At 44.3% G+C, this 18087-nt stretch overlaps 1 protein-coding gene across 1 annotated transcript; it reads right to left on the reverse strand.

Moving 5' to 3' along the window:
• Positions 1-7759: 7759 nt before the first annotated feature.
• On the reverse strand, positions 7760-12620 carry LOC308628047 (interleukin-36 gamma-like; the record flags this gene model as incomplete). Its single annotated transcript, XM_081254595.1, has 4 exons — positions 7760-7969; positions 11134-11273; positions 11987-12094; positions 12578-12620. The coding sequence occupies 4 exons, from the start codon at positions 12618-12620 to the stop codon at positions 7760-7762; spliced, it is 501 nt and encodes a 166-aa protein (XP_081110721.1).
• Between the last annotated feature and the right edge of the window lie 5467 nt (positions 12621-18087).

Consider the following 18087-nt stretch of genomic DNA (forward strand, 5'->3'; position numbering starts at 1 on the left):
CTCGAGCTTCTGTGTGTAGACGCTCCTATTTTGAGATCACAGAAAATCTTAGGTGGAGATAGAGGCTGAGCTGGCAGGGGTCTCTGTAAGCAGCCTCCTGAGGCCCCCGGCATAGGAACAGCCCCCAGGGATCAGGGGATTCTAAGTCTGGTGTCAGGAGAGGTGAAGCCCAGCTCCCCAGAGGACACCTCAGAATGCTCCTTTCTCTTGGCAGGGCCCGTGGTGTCTGCCTGCTCCTCCGAGGTTGCCTCAGCCCTTTTAATGACGCCCTAGGGAGGGGCTCCTGAAACTGCCTCAACCTCCGGAGGAGCGGGATCTCCAGAGTGATTTCACACCACCTTACGCTTCCAGAAACATCTGCTAGCTCATTATCTCTCTCAGGGAGGGAAGCTGCTGGAGGCAGTCTTCTTCTAGCAATTCTGAAGAACTTCCAGGGGCTTTCCAGCCCTTAGTGAGCACTGAGCTCCTGGACATCTGGCCCTTCCAGACCCAAGGGTATCATGCAGAGAGCAGCTCAAGGAAAGCAGATTTTAGAACAACCCCCTTTCCTCCTTCCTCCCTTCCCTCCTTCCTTCTCTCCCTCTTTTGTTCCCTCCCTCCTTCCTTTCCCTCTTTCCTTCCTTCTTTTCTCCCTCCCTCTCTTCTTTCCTTCCTTTCTGCCTTTGCCAGGACTACGGGAAATGCTGGAGGTGGAGCTCTCCTGCTTAGGGGATGTTAAGTCTAGGTATTCATTGTAGAATAACCTGAAAATCCATATTGACCAAACAAAACAAAACACACGGATACTTATCTCCAGTGCGTGCATCATCAGCAAACCAAGGACAACAGTTTTTCCTCTGCACATACATGCCTGTAACCATCACAGCTTTACACACGACTGCATCTCAGAACCTACACTCATTTCAACACGCTTTTTTCATGTAGCAAATAGCAGAATCTCTTTCCATACCAAGTATAATGATATCAGAACATTGAATAGCCATATGGTATTTCATTCTACAAATGCAACATCATTTATTTATAGCAATCTGTTATTATTAGTCCTTATTGTTATTATGTGTCATTGAAAATCATGTGGTGATTTTTTTTTTTTTGCTCGAGTGTCTGATTATATCCCTTGGAAATAAAACCTAGCTTGGGCCATCTATGATTGATCTTTCTTCAGTACCTAACTGGTAAAATAACATGTGATTGTGTAACAATTCATGTGGTTCTAATCCATCCATACACTCTCTGTGATGGATCTAAATGAAAGGTAAGGGTCAGTGCATAATGACAATTTAATTTTGTCTTGAGCACCACTGATAGCCATTTTTTTTTTTTTTTTTTTTTTTTTGGTGGTACACGGGCCTCTCACTGAGCACAGACTACGGACGTGCAGGCTCAGCGGCCATGGCTCACGGGACCAGCCGCTCTGCGGCATGTGGGATCTTCCCGGACTGGGGCACGAACCCGTGTCCCCTGCATCGGCAGGCGGACTCTCAACCACTGTGCCACCAGGGAAGCCCAACCATTTATTGCTAAGGCATACCTTCTAAAGAAACTGTGTTCAGGCTCATGGGCTAAAATGTCCTTAAAGTGTTCAAAAATAAATAAAATACCAAGTTGTTCGAAGGATAGAAAAATAACACTCATAATGCCACTAATGTGATGAACACCTTTTGGAAAATGTAGAGGCTTATGCAAAATTGTTCAATTGGCCATAAATTGACCAACCAGAAATAACACTATTTGTGCAAATACTTGCAAAAAAGAACAAAAGGAAAAAGAAACTCCAGAAGGAGTTGGCCATTAGGCAAAGTGGCTTTAAGCAATCAGGCTTTCTTTTACAAAGTGATAATAGAGAAGAAGATTTTGTTTCCCCTAAAAAGGTAAAATGTCATCTGCCCTGGTTGCCCTCTCTGATTTCCTGACCCCAGTGAATTGCACCCCAGGACACTGCCGTGGTGCTTCATCAAGCCCTTTCCTCATTCTGCTAATAAAGAATGAAGCCAGTATGTGGCCGCCCCCCCCCCGGGATGCTGAGGATTCAGGGGGATGTCTCCGCCAGCTCCCCCTACTCCACCATGTGCATAACAGGGGATGGATACAGAGTGGATGGATGGGACAACAAATGGATGAGCCAGGAAGGTGAAAGTGAGAAAAATAAAACAAACCCCTGTTAAGAAAAGTTCTCCAAACTTGAAAATAAAACACAATGATGACATCATGTGCTCTCAGTGTCATACTGGAGCATCCTCAAACCGTCCCACCACCAATTGCTCAGTTACCTGGGGAACATCTGTCTTTGTGTGACTTATTAATTACCATGGATTAGCTATCAAACTCTGTGAAGTTAGATGTGAACTAAGAGAAGACTGATAAATTTCAAATGATTCCTGCCTGATAGAAAAGATAACCCCAAAGGGTACAGTTGTATTGCCTTGTAATTTATTAAGCAGTTGTTTTTTTTTTTATCTAAGCCAATCTATTCCACAATTTCTTTCCTGACTGATCATATAAGCCCCTGTTCCTTAACTTATCTTTTGAATGAGCTTTATCATCCTGCCAGTTCCTTCATTTATTAATAAAGATAAATCTTTGACACATGCTCACTATGTGTTTGTATGAGAGTCATGTTTGGGGTTTTTTGAAAATTAAACTGGCGTTAGCTAAAACAATGTTATTTTGCCCCAGACTCACACACCATGTGTGGTGGCTTTAAAATATGTCCACAGATTCTTTGATACTCCACCCTTTAAGAGGTGGAGCTTAACTCTCCTTCCTTTGAGCGTGGCTAGACTTAGTGACTTGTTTCTAAAGAATACACTATATGGTGGAAGTGGTGGCATGCCACTTCTGAGGCTAGATGGTAGAAGGCATTGCAGCTTCCCCCTGGACCTTTCTTGAACCACTCACCTGGGAGAAGCCAGCTACCGTGTCACAAGCAGCCTGCAGAGAGGCCCACGTGGTGAGGAACTCAGACCTCTTGCCAACAGTTCACTCGCAAACCTTCCAGCCCCATTAGAGCCATCAGATGATGCAACCCTGTCTGACATCATGACTGCAACTTCATGAGGAACCCTGAGTCAGACCACCCAGCTAGTGCCACTTTTCAGATTCCCGATTCTGAGAATCTATATGAAATAATAAATGTTTGTTGTTTAAGCTGCTAAGAATCTATATGAAATAATAAATGTTTGTTGTTTTAAGCTGCTAAGTTTGTGGATAATTTCTTACACAGCAGTATGTAACTAATACACCTTGTCATCACGACTGGCAGTTCCTGTTTCTGTTGTTCCTGTTGTCTTTTCATTCTCCAGTCTTCAGTGAGTATCCTCCCTTCTTAGGAAACAGCTCAATACTTCACAGACTTTATATGACCATGGAGGTGCTCAGAAGCTGTCCCATCCTTCAGATAGGGTAATGTTCCCCCAGGTGACTTCTCACCACCCTTGAGCAGCAGTGCCCTGGAGGTAGGTGTGGCTCCTGCCCTTGACAGAGAGATGAGGATTCCAACAACACAAGTGTACACACCTGTATCAGTATGTAAGCACACATTCACAAACAGTTTATTATAGTAAAATGGTAGTTTTTTATTAAGAAGATAAATTTAACAATAATTAAAATAAACAGTATTCATTTGGTCTTCATTATGTCCCCAGAACAATGTTTCATGATTGACCTGAATTTTCTCATTCTGTGCTCAGAACTGCCCTGTGTGGTAAATAACATTATTATGTCTCATTCATGGAGGTGGAAACCAAGCATAGAAAGATTAACTGTTGCCTGATATTGGACCTGCAATTTGTATTAGAGTCAGAACCAAACCCAGGAAACCCGAGTCCAAAGCTATTGACCCCAAGACACAATGCACGAGTGAGAGTGATGGTTTCACCATCTGAGTCCAATCCCATCAGCCCCTGCTCCCCACGTCTCTGGGAGTAAAGGGCAAGTCTTCACTGTACTTCCAGATCAGGCTCTCATTAACTGCTGATCTCATCCTTTCACCACCTCAAGCCACGTGAACCTCTTGCTCTTTCTTGAACAAGTGAGGCATGCTCCTGCCTCGGGGCCTTTGCACTGGCTGTTCTCTCAGCCTGGAAAGCTCTTCTCCAAGATATCAGCATGGTTCACTCCCTTACTCCTTAAAGGCTTTGCTCACCTTCTCAATGAGACCTACACTCATCATCCTATGCTGCTCTCTCCTGTTCCCACATTCCCCTTTCCATGCTCCATTTCTTTGCAAAGCACTCACCATTTGTAAGCACACTGAATAATTCAGGTGCGTAATATGTGTATTATTTATCAGCTCCCCTGCCAATCCTGCTGGAAGATAAGCTCATTCAAATGCAGGTGTTTTCTGTTTGTTCACTGGCATATTCTAGGCACTTAAGGTGGTGCCTAGTATACAGTAAGCCTTCAATTAATAATGTTGCATTGACATCGAATGGATTACATGCTGTGTCATGTAGAAAAGGCCAGAGACTTGTCTAACATTTTGTTCACAATTACGATTTTATTTCTCAGAGAGTTTTGATGCTTCTGGCCCCTCATTCTCTTGATGTAGCAGTTAAGACCACAGGTAGACAAACTTTGGCCTGTGGGCTAAGATGCACCCACTGTTTGTTTTATTGGAACACAGCCTTACCCATTCGTTTACACAGCCTATGAATGCTTCTGTACTACAATGACAACAATGAATATTTGTGACAGAAACTGCAGAGTTTGCAAAACCTAAAATATTTAGTACCTGGCTCTCTAGAGAAAAATTTGCTGAACTCTGGTCAAGACTGTCTGGATTCAAGTCCTAAATCTGTCACTTGGGACTTCCCTGGTGGCGCAGTGGTTAAGAATCTGCCTGCCAATGCAGGGGACATGGGTTCGAGCTCTGGTCCGGGAAGATCCTACATGCCATGGAGCAACTAAGCCCGTGCACCACAACTACTGAGCCTGTGCTCTGGAGCCCACGAGCCACAACTACTGAGCCCGAGTGCCACAACTACTGAAGCCCGTGCACCTAGAGCCCATACTCCACAAGAGAAGCCACCACAATGAGAAGCCCACGTGCCACAATGAAGAGTAGCCCCTGCTCACCACAACTAGAGAAAGCCCACGTGCAGCAACGAAGACCCAACCCAGCCAAAAAATAAAAGTAAATAAATAAATTTTTTTAAAAAGAAATAGAAGTAAAAGCATATACTTAGACACATGGAGGAAAACATAAAAAGAGCTGCAAAAGACTTAGCAGTTGCCTCATGAAACAGAAAGCAGTTGGCTCAGAAATAGGACTAAGGCAGGAGAATATTGCTTTTAACCATAGACATGTACTATTTTGGTAAGAATCTTCTTTTAAATAACTTCGCAAAGTCTAAGAAGTAAAAACTGATGTTTCATTGACATGAATAATTATTCATTACAACCACTGGTCTCAGGGCTTTGGGGCAGCATCTTTAGTCCCCATGCCCAGTTGTTCACAAGTCAAGGGACAGTGTCTTCAGGAAACAGCCTTTGCTCTTCAGCAACTCTGGTGCCAGAAGATGTGAGCCCCAAAGCAGCTCAACAGAAAAACATCCCACTCAACTGTTTTCTCTGTACTTGTGATTTTGGTGGCAAGGTTCTTAATTTCCCCCCTGGAATCCAAAAGCCCCTCTCCTGGTGCATCAAGGCTGTCTGTGGCATCTAGTTGCTAAAAATCCAAAGGAAACAAATCCTTCAATGAATGTTGGCCTGGAGCTCATGATACTCAAATGTAAGAGTATGTGATACAGCAAATGCGTGAAAATCAGAAGTGTGCCAAGCAATCGCCTGAAAATGAGGTTGCTGCTCACAGGGGCCTTCCATGATTTCATACACTGTGTCATATTGTGTATGTTATTTCTCAAATGCAATGGGTAAACCAGGGGTCCATGGAAGTCTGTTCTCTGGGTCCCACAAGCTATGAGATTATTCTGTTTTTGCTTTCGTTTGTTTGTTTGTTTGTTGTCCCTACTGCCTGGCATGCAGGATCTTAGTTCCCCAACCAAGGATAAAACCCCGGGCCCATGGCAGTGAAAGTGCCAAGTCTTAAACACTGGACAACCTGGGAATTCCATATGTTTTCATTTTGATTACTCTTAAATAAGTTACCAGAATCTCTTCTGGATGACCAGAATGACCACCTTACCACCGAGCCCAGCCACATGGCACCAGGGCTCATATTAAGCTTTGTGTGAGTTCCCACACGTGCCAAGTAACAATCCAGCGTGTCATAGTGTCTGCATGAACAAAGATTTCACAGTAGAGAAAGGAGATGGGAAAACTGAATCACCACACAACCTGGTAGGATGGAGATGCCATAGCACTCAGAACCACAATCATGTCACATGCAAATGTGTCATCAGATCCCAATTGTCAGATGTAATAATTGATAATGTAGCAATGTAAACTGGCAGATGTAACAACCTGTCACCATTTATTAGCACTGAGTGTAGTACTAAATATCCAATGACTAATTCTTCTATTTGATATTCCAGAACTAATTAGCTTAGTGTTCACTTTAATGTTGACTTTTATAAAACTGCATGTTAAAAATATATTTCACTGAAGAAGAAAACTTTTAAGAATCAAGAGACACTGCATTAAATCAGTGCTGACTGATTGCTTACTAGCATGCCTAGTAGCGTATGTGGTCTGATTGTCCAAAAGTTCTTTAAACAAATTTAAGTTACTGGTGCTATTTTGTTGACTGTATTTAAGCAAACATAATTTTCTGCATTTGTAGTATGTCAAAATAAGAAATCTATGATATGCAGAACCAGATCTGAGCTACATCCTTCTACAAGTATACCCACAGTCAGTTATTTCATTTCATCAGAATATATCATCTGAAGCATGGCTGGTGGGAAATTTAGGCTCTCTGTTCAAGAAACAGGCAACTTTACTGCAGTTTTTAAAGGGAGTAGGTGGATGGTGAGAATGGCTAAAAGAAAAAAAGGAAAGCAAGGCTGTGAGACTATACAGAAAGCAGTCAAATAGTGGTGCCTTTTACATGCGATATCTCTCCCACCACCCTATCACCATTGATAAGGGCCCTTCTCCCCTCAGCTAAGCCCCAGTGCCAGACATACCCACTATGGTGTCCTTATTCAATCACTCTTGGTAATTTCAGATTACTCCTTGTTTCCTATTTCATTTTGTAACTGTTTTAGCTTTCTTATTGTATAAACACATGGAGTTTATATTTGGTTTTATGGTAACAGATTATTAGAATTAGACATAAGTAATTTAATTAAGAATTGGTTTTCTTTACAAGTTCCTAACTCTTAAAAGGATACATTACACCCCTTACAATATACTGGAAACATACAGAGATTATGGGAAACATAATCCCATTAGGAAAGGAAACAAAGCAAAACAAAAACAAAGATCAGCTCCCTGCTAGTCCCAGGATCTTGGGTAAGACTGGTGGGCTCTGAATCCGTGGTTCTTCATAACCACCCCTGGGACAGGTGTTCCTAACTGTTTTTTGGGTCCCAATGTCCTTGTACAGATGTCTTGAGAGATGTACAGTTTCAGCTTGAAAGGAGAGCCACACATCACCGCCTCCCTCCTGCTTTTGAGCCCACATTCTATTGCTTGGGTGCCACGAGGTCATTGCTTCTTCTCCGTTCATAAAATAAGATGAGAACAGGGCCAAGCCCACCTCTCAGCATCAATGTGTAATGACGCTGAGATAATACAGATGAAAACACGCTGAGAACAAGAAATTGTAAGACCAAGCTGCCACCTCTAGTCTGAGTTAAATCTTTAAATCTATACGGAAGTCAGTACTGTACATTTTCCCAAGGTCCGAAGTGAGAAAGATGGGCTGGCCTCTCTTGGAGGAGGCAATGAGCCAGCCGGGAAAGGCCACGGACTCAAAGGTGGAGGTACTGCCTGTCCGGCCATGGTAGAAAAGGAAAGGCTCCATGGGCTCAGCTTGGTTGTACAGCTCCAGTATATTCTGATCCTGAAACGGGACAGAAAATGCCAGAAGGAGAAGCATAGGCTGTTTGAGTAGTTCAACATTACTTGTACACAACATGTAAATGTTCTGAAGTTTGAGCAACCCTATCCATCTATTAGAGCAAGCCTAGAAAAACCCATTTCAAAGGAATAACAGAGTGAGCACATGTGAAATTTCACCTTCCTGCCCCCCACCCTCAACTCCAGAGATGGCATGGAGTGACACAAGGCACAGGTTCATGAACAAGTGGCCACCCTTGAATGACAAATTGGAACTCTCCCCGCACAAGAGGCTGCGGGGACCACCCCACCCCCAGGAAAAGGAAGGAAATGCAAATTTGCTGCAGGAAGCCAAGGTCTTCCCTCACCAAAGCTGTATCCGTGAGAGCCCCCCTCCTGCAAGAACCACTGCTCTGGCAAAGGACCGCCAGGGCAGGGGTGTTTGGGTTTCCAATTAATTGTCAAACATATGAGAAAGGTCAGAGCCATGAAAAAGGCACAAGAGGGTCAAAAAATCAAAGGACTTGCACTCAAAAAAGCAAAGTATATAGAACAATCAGGAAAGGTTTCTATATTGTATATAGAAGTATATTTGTGGATGTATATATTTATATATTCACATATCATTCTATTTAGGTAAGACAAGTATTTCTAAGTAAATTGCATTATGTCCAAGATCCCCAAAGAGACACAGGAATGGTCCATAATTCAGCCACATTCCACCCTGAGTAGGGGGAATTCTTCCAAAAGATTCCTTTATTCAGTTAATAACTTCCAGTTTAATCTATCCAATTCTTTGGGCAGCCAAAAACCTGGGAGTCATCCTTGATATTGCTTTCTTAGATCCCTGAACATGTAACCCAGCAGCAAGGCCTGTGAGCCCTATTTCCAAAATCTTTCCTGAACTGAGCCACTTCTCACTCCCTCCCTTACACCTGCTCCATCCCTACCACCCGTTCTCCACAAAGCAGTTGAGTTAACTGTAAACTGAAATAATTGAATAAATAAGATCATGTTACCTTCCGGCTTAAATGTCTTGAATGATTTTCTGATTATCACAAAATGCAAAGTCTTTAACAAAGCCTGCAGGGTCAACACCATGCAGCTCTTGCTGACAGAGCTGAAAATGTACTGTTCGGTCCTCATCTTCTTAATCACACTCCACATTCACTCTGTCAGCAAAGCCCATTGACTCAACTGAAAATATTTCCAGAATCTGACTGTTTTCTTCCTACCTCCATGCTATCCTCATATCTATCAGACCACACCTGGATCACCTCAGAGCTTCCAACAGGACCTTCCCCTTTGCCCTTCACACTCGGCTATCAAGTAGCAGCCAAAATAATCCCTGGTGGTCCAGTGGTTAAGAATCTGTCTTACAATGCAGGACGTGCCGGTTGGATTCCCGGTTGGGGAACTAAGATTTCACGAGCCGCGGGGCAACTAAGGCCGCACGTGGCAACTACTGACCCTGCGGGCCACAACTAAAGAGCACATGCACAGCAACTACTGGGTCTGGGCGTTCTGGAGCTCACACGCCACAACAAAGAGCCCTCATACTGCAACGAATGATCCCGCACGCCGCAACTAAGACCCAATGCATCCAATAAATAAGTAAATAAATAAATAATTAATTAAAAAAAAAATACGTCCGTTCATGTCACTCTTCTATTCAAAACATTCTAACAATTTGAATTGATTGAACTTGCCCTCACTGGACACTGCTGACTCACTCCTTTGCCTCCTCTCCCACCTGCTAAAATCTCACCTTTGCAATAATGCCTGCTGTACTATTTACCACACAGCCCAGCTGTTTGTCTGTTACCAAACAGACCCCAGCTGTTTCTGGCCCTGCCAGTCTCTCTACCCGGCTCTAATCATTTTTTCCCAGGAGACATAACACCCTTTCACATGCCACAGATTTACCCATGATTATACTTCTTGTGGACCATTTCTCTTCTCCCACTAGAATGCAAGCCCCAGGAGGGCAGGACTCTTTGCTATTCTGTGCACTGATGATTCGCAAATGCCCACAACAGTGCTGGAGGCCAGTAAGAACACACACATTTGCTGACTTGGATTATACTGAGTTAAGTTAAATTGAATTGCAGTAAACAGAAGTTTCAGAAACAAGTTTTTACTAACAGGCAGTTATAAAGAAGAAAAATGCAAAACCAACTAGAGAGCAGTTATAAAGAAGAAAAATGCAAAACCAACTAGAGAGCTTGAGAATTAACATAGTAAAGACTGAAATTTCACAAAAACAGAATAGAAAGATAATTTAGCAGACAGGGTGTGAATTAAAAGGTAATCATGACCTGGGATGTTGAACCAACAAGTTCTCCCAGAATGCAACATGAAAAAAAAAGGACAGAAAGTATGAGAAATTAGGTGAGATACTGAAGTGAGATCTCGAAGTTCCAATAACTGATGAATAGGAATTCGAAAAGGAGAGGGGAGGCAGAATGAAGAAAAGAATATACTTGAATAAACATTCATAGAGACATGGATGGACCTAGAGTCTGTCATAGACAGTGAAGTAAGCCAGAAAGAGGAAAACAAATATCGTATATTAACTCATGTATGTGGAATCTGGAAAAATGGTACAGATGAACCTACTGGCAGGGCCGGAATAGAGATGCAGACGTGGGGAATGGATGTGTGGACACGGGGGGTGGGATGTATTGGGAGATTGGGATTGACGTATGTGCACTGCCATGTGTAGAACAGATAGCTAGTGGGAACCTGCTGTATAACACAGGGAGCTCAGCTCAGTGCTCTGTGGTGGCCTAGATGGGTGGGATGGGGGGTGGGGTGGGAGGGAGGTCCAAGAGGGAGGGGATATATGTATACATATAACTGATTCACTTCGTTGTACAGCAGAAACTAACACAACATTGTAGAACAACTCTATCCTGATTAAAACAAACAAACAAACAACGGCTAGAATGTCTCAATATTCAAGAAAGATGAGTCCTCAACTAGTGAGGGGCAGGATAAATCAAATTAAAGTCTATTGCAGGCACATTATTCTAAAGGAGGAAGGGATAAGTATGCTTAAGAACAGGAGGAGAGTTCTTTTTTAATTATAAAACTAGATTTCCCAACAAATCAACCTCTCAGAAAAGAAACTGAGGTTTTTCTACATTCTTTTTCTCAGTCACTCACCTTCAGCTGCAATTTGGGCTGTCCTCCAACGTCCTCACAATGCAGACATATTTCTGGATTCTGTATTCCCAAATAAATGGGAATCCCTTTGTCTTTCTCAAGAGAGCCTGGATTCTTGCATGGGATAACAGTGACAGCGACTGTTAGATAAGAGGGGATATGGTGTCAGTGCCCCTTTGGAAGGCAGCTATGTTCACCACTATACCACCAATGTACACAATCCGTGCCCTTTTGAAGTCAGGAAAGACCAGGATCTTCCAGGCAAGGCTGGAAGAGACCTTAAGAGTATAATCCCTACTACCCCAGACCCTCAAAATGGCCAGTGCCATATTCATTCATTCATTCATCCATTCACACCAAGCACCAACCACTGCCCTAAGAAATGGAGTCAACACAAAGAGTTCATCAGAGGGCAGACCCCACCCTTGAGATTTTCATGCCTCTGCTTGAACACCTGGAGGTGAGAAGCTCCAACCCCAAGCAACCCCCCTGAGCCTTGGAGAGCTCTGTTCATTGACAAGTACTGCCTCATGTCATGTTGAAATCTGCCTTCCTGTGCTATCCAACCAATTAGTCCCCTTAGGACACCAGAAGTCTGGCAGAACACGCCACTCCTCTTCCCTAAGACAGGCCTTCAGATCACTGCTCCCCAGAACCCCGCTCCACTCTCTCTGCTCTCTTTGCCCTGGTCCAAGACACCCCTTCCCAGGCAGGCGTGGAATTCTTCCCCCTCCAGGTGAGCCCTGTTATAAAGCCACACTTTTAACAAAAGGCTGGGTACCAGTATCCCAGCCGCACTGATGAGTGGGGGATCACATCACAAGGATCAACCACACGGTGACCTCTCACCTACCTGGAGTCACACCGCTGTTCCTTGGAACCGTCACGAGGGTCTGACCCTGAAGGATCCACACCTGCTGATTCAAGTCAGAGAATTCTCCAACCCAATGTTTATCCGCTGCTATTTAAATAGAAAAGAATAATGAAGAAACATGATTAAGGTTGCTTTACCAGATGCTAGGAGAAAGATTATCTACTCCAGGCCTTTCAGGAAGGACGGTTCAGGCTTTACACATCAAAACTGGAGGCTCTCACATGGCCCATCAGCTCAGCCTTTCTTTCCAGTAAAACTATGAGCTCTGGTGAGGACGACAAAGCGGTAACTGGTCTAAGAGTTAGACCATAAATGAGTTAAACCCTCATCTGCATAAGTACACATGTGTCAAGGCCCAGCTACTCACTCTGAAAGCTACTTTGTATTTGGCCCAAGGCTAGATCTGGAGCTGGAACAGTGAAAAAGAAATGGTCCTCACCCTCGCAGTCCAGTGGGAGATGGACACAATTTGGTGGTAAGGTCCATATACAGGAGGGGCAGAGAAGGCTGGGGTGTCCAGAAGAGACAGGCATGAGTGTCCCCAGCCTCCAGACCTCATCCCAACATTACCTATTATATAGACCACTCCATCGGCCTCCGAAATGCCTGCCATAGCGGGATTGTCTCGTCACCTGTAAGTACATTGATAGGAGATCTGAGTCTCAGGAGGCATTTCCAGACCCTCCCAGGATACTGGTTCTTAAGGTCCTGATTCTGGGCAGGGAGCTGGGAATCCTGGCCTCATACCAAGCCCTCATCAGAAGATCTAGGCCACCTCCTGGGACAAAACCTCAAGGCAACCTTAGGGAGGGGCTATCAAGCAGAATTTTCCTCCACCCAGAGATCCAGCCAGGGACAGTGTCCCCCTAGGGGTTCCAAGGCCAGGCATGACTTTTGACCTTAAATACCCTACAGCTCCCTGATGTCTGTGCCTCCTCCTCCCAGCAGCCCTCCCCACTCCCACTGGCAAATTTGTCTGCCTGGGAACAGGGGAGGGACCCGAGCCAAGGCAGCTCTGCCAGGATCCTAGCAGCTCCCCAGTAAGAAGCAGCTAGCTCCGCAGAGGACAAGACATGGACCCAGCCTGGCATGGCCCCACCCCTTCACTGAGCCCTAAAGCACAGAAAAGAGGGATGTATAAGAGTCAAGGGACCTCTCAGCTATCCGCTGGCAAGAACCTTTATCAAAAGTGCAGGGGACTGGGGCTTCCCTGGTGGTGCAGTGGTTGAGAGTCCGCCTGCCGATGCAGGGGACACGGGTTCGTGCCCCGGTCCGGGAAGATCCCACATGCCGCAGAGCGGCTGGGCCCGTGAGCCATGGCCGCTGGGCCTGCGCGTCCGGAGCCTGTGCTCCACAACGGGAGAGGCCACAACAGTGAGAGGCCCGCATACCGCAAAAAAAAAAAAAAAAAAAAAAAACAATGAAAAAAAAAAAGTGCAGGGGACTGAATCGCAGCTCAAGCAGCTCCCGAGAACAGTGACGGGCTCTGATGGAGTGGGGAACATTTATCTGGAGAGCACAGGGAGGTGCCAGCTTCCTCAGTGGGGCGTGAAAATCTTATGACATGAAAGAAGAAAGCCAGGTCCTCTTGCCAGAAGATCCGGTGAGGCTCAGATGAAGAAATCATAGCGTCAGTATGAGGATGACATGTCTGGGCTCCCTGAGAAGTAAGCATCAAGCCAAGCCCTACCAACAGGGTTAATGACAGACCCTGGGTTTCTCAGGAAGGGGAGACTGAGGGACTTCCTCAGATCCCAGTTCCGCTGTTGTGTCCCTCTGGAGCTAGAACTGGACATGCAGGCTCTAAGTGAAGGGAATCCATCACCTGGGCCCAGGAAGCTTGCCTACTGCAGTTTCACTAAGAGAGTCCTGTGATGGCAAAATTAGCTGTGGGCTCAGGCAGGAGCCATATGGCATTCCTGGCCACCCAACTGTTCCACTTCGGGCTGCCCGTGAGTGGAGGGTTAGGCTAAAAGCCCCTCCCCCACTCTTTCAACCCCTCAGAGATGCACCTCTATCCTCTTGGGAGCAACAGGCATTGAGCAGCACACCCTTAACTGAGATAATCCTGGTCCCTGCTACCCCCAAATATAGTGGACTCCAGACCAACCTAAGGACTAATGAGGTAGGTAGTGATTTCTCCAAAAACTGAGCCCCAGTTGCCAACTTATCCCTCACCCTCTGCTCCAGTAATGCAGGCCATTTGTAGGTTCTCAACAAATAGTAAGTTATTTTTCTATATGTTTGTTACACACACATACACACACACACAATCTGCTGAGGTCCCGCATAAAAATTTTCTGAGACGAGTTAACTTGACTGAAGTGAGTTTCAGAAGGCAGACTAGAAGCACCTACAGCTTCATATTCACCTGGAAAAAAAAGTGCAAAGAATAAGACAGAACCTTCTAGGCAAGCACCTCCATGAGCCCCTCTTCCCAACCTTGAAAAGAATCTCCTTGCTCAGCCTCTCATACATTTCACCCCCATCTCCTTTTTGGCCTTAGAGGGACATAGTCTTTTCCTGTTGAGGCCCCAGTCCCATCACTTTTGGTTTCTAGAGTGCGGTTAGGAATTTAGACACTTCTGTTCAAAGCCAAGCTCAGCCATTGTCACCCCTTGAGTCCCCTCCACCCAGCTGAAGGGTCTCTCCACTACGCGTCAGTCAACATATCCCCTTTCTTGGGATGCTTACCACAAAACAGCATCGAAAAGCCTTCATCTTCTGGCCCCCAAATTCCTTAGGTCTCTGTTTCAATCAGGATCCAGTCTGGAAAGCAGAATGCACACAAGGAATTGCAAACAAAGGGAACTGAGCACAAGAAACTGGTAACACACATGTCAGAAGGCTGAAGAGTAAAAAGGATGGCCCAGGTATCCCAGATAGCACCCAATGTGGGAAGGAATCAAGAGGAAACAAAAGAATCTAGAAGCTCAAAGGAGGAAACTTGTAGGACTGATACTTAGACCTCAGGATGGGTTCCTCTGCTGAACTGAGGCTCAGACCTGTGAAAAGAGAGTGTAGTCTGCTGGGCACATGAACCGCAAAGGTGGAGATGAGGGGTCAGCCCCGGAGATGCTCCGAGGGCCCAAGGGACACAACAGAGACAGCTATATTTCCACTGATTCAAAAGGCTTTGGGAGCAGGTTGGTGCCATCACAGGCAAGAAAGTAATAGTCACTTAAAGAAGACGGAGGTCATTATGACATTTTACAGTGGCTGTGGGACCTGGGAAGAGACAGCGTTTTCTATTCACTTCTTCAGCAGGCTTTATTTGTCTGTCCTCCCAGGCTGATTAATAGCAGGGCTGATTTTTTTTTTTCAGTTCTGAGCAAGTTTTGACTCTCAGATTCTGACATTTTTTGGAGGGGATGGGTCTGAGGGGCGGAGAACAAGTTGATGCTAAGATCTACTATTAATAGTTTTGTTACTTTTCACCTGAGTTGGTAAATTATTTAATAGAAGAGTACATGTAAAACTGGCGAATTCTGAATAAGGCTTGTATTTCAGTTAATATTGCAATATCAATGTCAATTTCCAGGGTTTTGACAATGTACTGCGGCTGGGTAAAATAAAATAATACAATATATATTTTTTAAAGCTTTTGGGGAAAAAAAGGGGTGGGGGAATTCCCTGGCGGTCCAGTGGTTAGGACTCCACACTCTCACTGCTAAAGGCAAGGGTTCAATCCCTTGTCGGGAAACTAGGATCCCACAAGCCACAAAGAAAGAAAGGAAAGAGAGAAAGGAAGGAAGGAAGGAAGGAAGGAAGGAAGGAAGGAAGGAAGGAAGGAAGGAAGGAAGGAAGGAAAGAAAGAAAGAAAGAAAGAAAGAAAGAAAGAAAGAAAGAAAGAAAGAAAGAAAGAAAGAAAGAAAAAGCTTTGGTGTATAGCTTGGATTTTCCATGCCCGGATAAAGATTGCAAAAGCCTATGTATGATGGTGATATGTGTCTTCTTTAGCCTCAGCCTCTTATTCCACTTGATCTTGACGTTTTCCTGGCTCCCCAACATTCAGAGAAACCAGCATTCCCAGAATTATCAGCCATCTGCATCCATTCTGAAGTGCCCAGTTTCAACTTTAGTGTGAATGAGTACCAGAGAAATGAGAAGGAAGAGTACTGATGATGGTAAGAAGGAAGAACTGAGCCACTGGGTGCGTAACTGAAGAGCAGAGAGCCCATCTACTAAAGACATGGACCAGAACTTTTGTCTTAGAGCAGAATGGATGATTACATGATTCCTTAGCCATATTTGAGAAAACTTAATATTCATGCTGATTATAAGAAGTAAAGAATGGGGTTCTGTTTTATAAACATAACCAGTTTGCCAGATTCCATTAATGTTTTATTGTCACCTAGAACAATGAAAATTATGTACACTGTTAAGTGTGGCTTGAATTGAATTCAAGTAAGTATTCATAAAGCCAAAGGTCCTAGACATGCAAATAATTTGAAGAGATCACTAAGTCCAGTTTCCAATTTCCAAGTTCTAAGATAGCATCATCCACCCTTGTTTGGTAACAAGTCCCACCAGTCTGCTCACTTAACATGTCCATCATCTTAATAAGTTGAGGAAACATCAACGGAAACCAGCTAGAATAAGAGAGCTTGATCATTCACGACCACTGGAATCTCTAGATCTCTTCACAATCTCCACAATGACTTATTCATGTAACCAAGTTGATAATCACAAGTAATAAAGCATGAAGCAGTAGAGGTTATCTGGCCCCCACAGTTGACAAATACACAGAATCAAATTAATGGTATCAGTAGAACTAGGCTTAATCCAGGGCTTAATCCAGGCTTAATCCACTCTCTGCTACAGTGTTCACCAGTGCCCTTGGGATTCCTAAGAGGACCAAAGCCACTGTAGTTTAGATTCTATCATAGCTACCTTCAAGCAGGACTGGCAGCCTGGGCTGGGTATTGCTACTGGAAAAAAAGTGGCACTCACCTTGGTTCAACTAATGGGGCAACATGATATGTATCGTGAACCACAAAGAATAGCAAGGAGCCTTTGGTACTCTAGTCGATTTGGGAAAATACCAAGGAAATTCCCAGGGCAGCCTCTGCAGTACACACTTTACCCAACGTGGGTGGGATGATGTAGTTGAACTTGCCCAAACCTCTGCTCCTCCAAACAGCCCAAGCCCATTGTCTAAGGCTTGCGTCCCTGTGGGCTGACCTATCACATCTCCCCAAAGCTAGTTTCTCCATGAAACCCCAGGTTTTAGGAGTTGGGCCAAGATGCTATTTAACAGCTTCCTCTCTCTCATGAAAATGAAGGACAAATGAACAAAAATAACCTCCAAACTACTCATCAAAATGGCAGAAATACATAGAAACATTAAAAGCACTAAGACAAAAGAACCAACTACACAGGACCGACATAAAGGGGTATTTTTCTAAATTTAAAACAGCCATTGACCAAGTTGTACACTTATGATGTACAACCAAAAAATAAAAAGCAAGCAGTAAAACCTTAATGGGACAGCTTGTGGTACAACACTTAAAGAAAGGTTGTAGGTTAAATGCCTAAAGTTTGAAATTCCCATACAAAGAGTCAAATGCCAGAGTACTTTTAGCCTTTGCCCAATGATCACACAAAATGCAAAGCCATGAAAGGAAACATGGTAAGTTGATCATCATCAAAATTTTAGAATTTGGGGCAAACTTGGACAAAACACATCATGGAAGAAAGTTATAAGATAAGGTACCTTTGGGGCTTCCCTGGTGGCACAATGGTTAAGACTCTGCCTGCCAATGCAGGGGACACGGGTAAGATCCCTGGTCCAGGAAGATCCCACATGCTCACAACTAGTCCATGAACCACAACTACTGAAGCCCGCGCGCCTAGAGCCAGTGCTCCACAACAAGAGGAGCCACCGCAATGAGAAGCCCCTGCACCGCAACAAAGAGTAGCCCCCACTAGCCGCAACTAGAGAAAGCCTGTGCACAGCAGTGAAGACGTAACACAGCCAAAAAAAAAAAAAAAAAGTTTAATTAATTAATTAATTTTTTCTTTTAAAGATAAGGTACCTGGGAGAAAATATTTGCAACACATCTAACAAGCTTATAGTT

This window comes from Mesoplodon bidens, assembly GCF_964165515.1.
Source record: "Mesoplodon bidens genome assembly, chromosome: 14".
Classification (NCBI taxonomy): Eukaryota; Metazoa; Chordata; class Mammalia; order Artiodactyla; family Ziphiidae; genus Mesoplodon; species Mesoplodon bidens.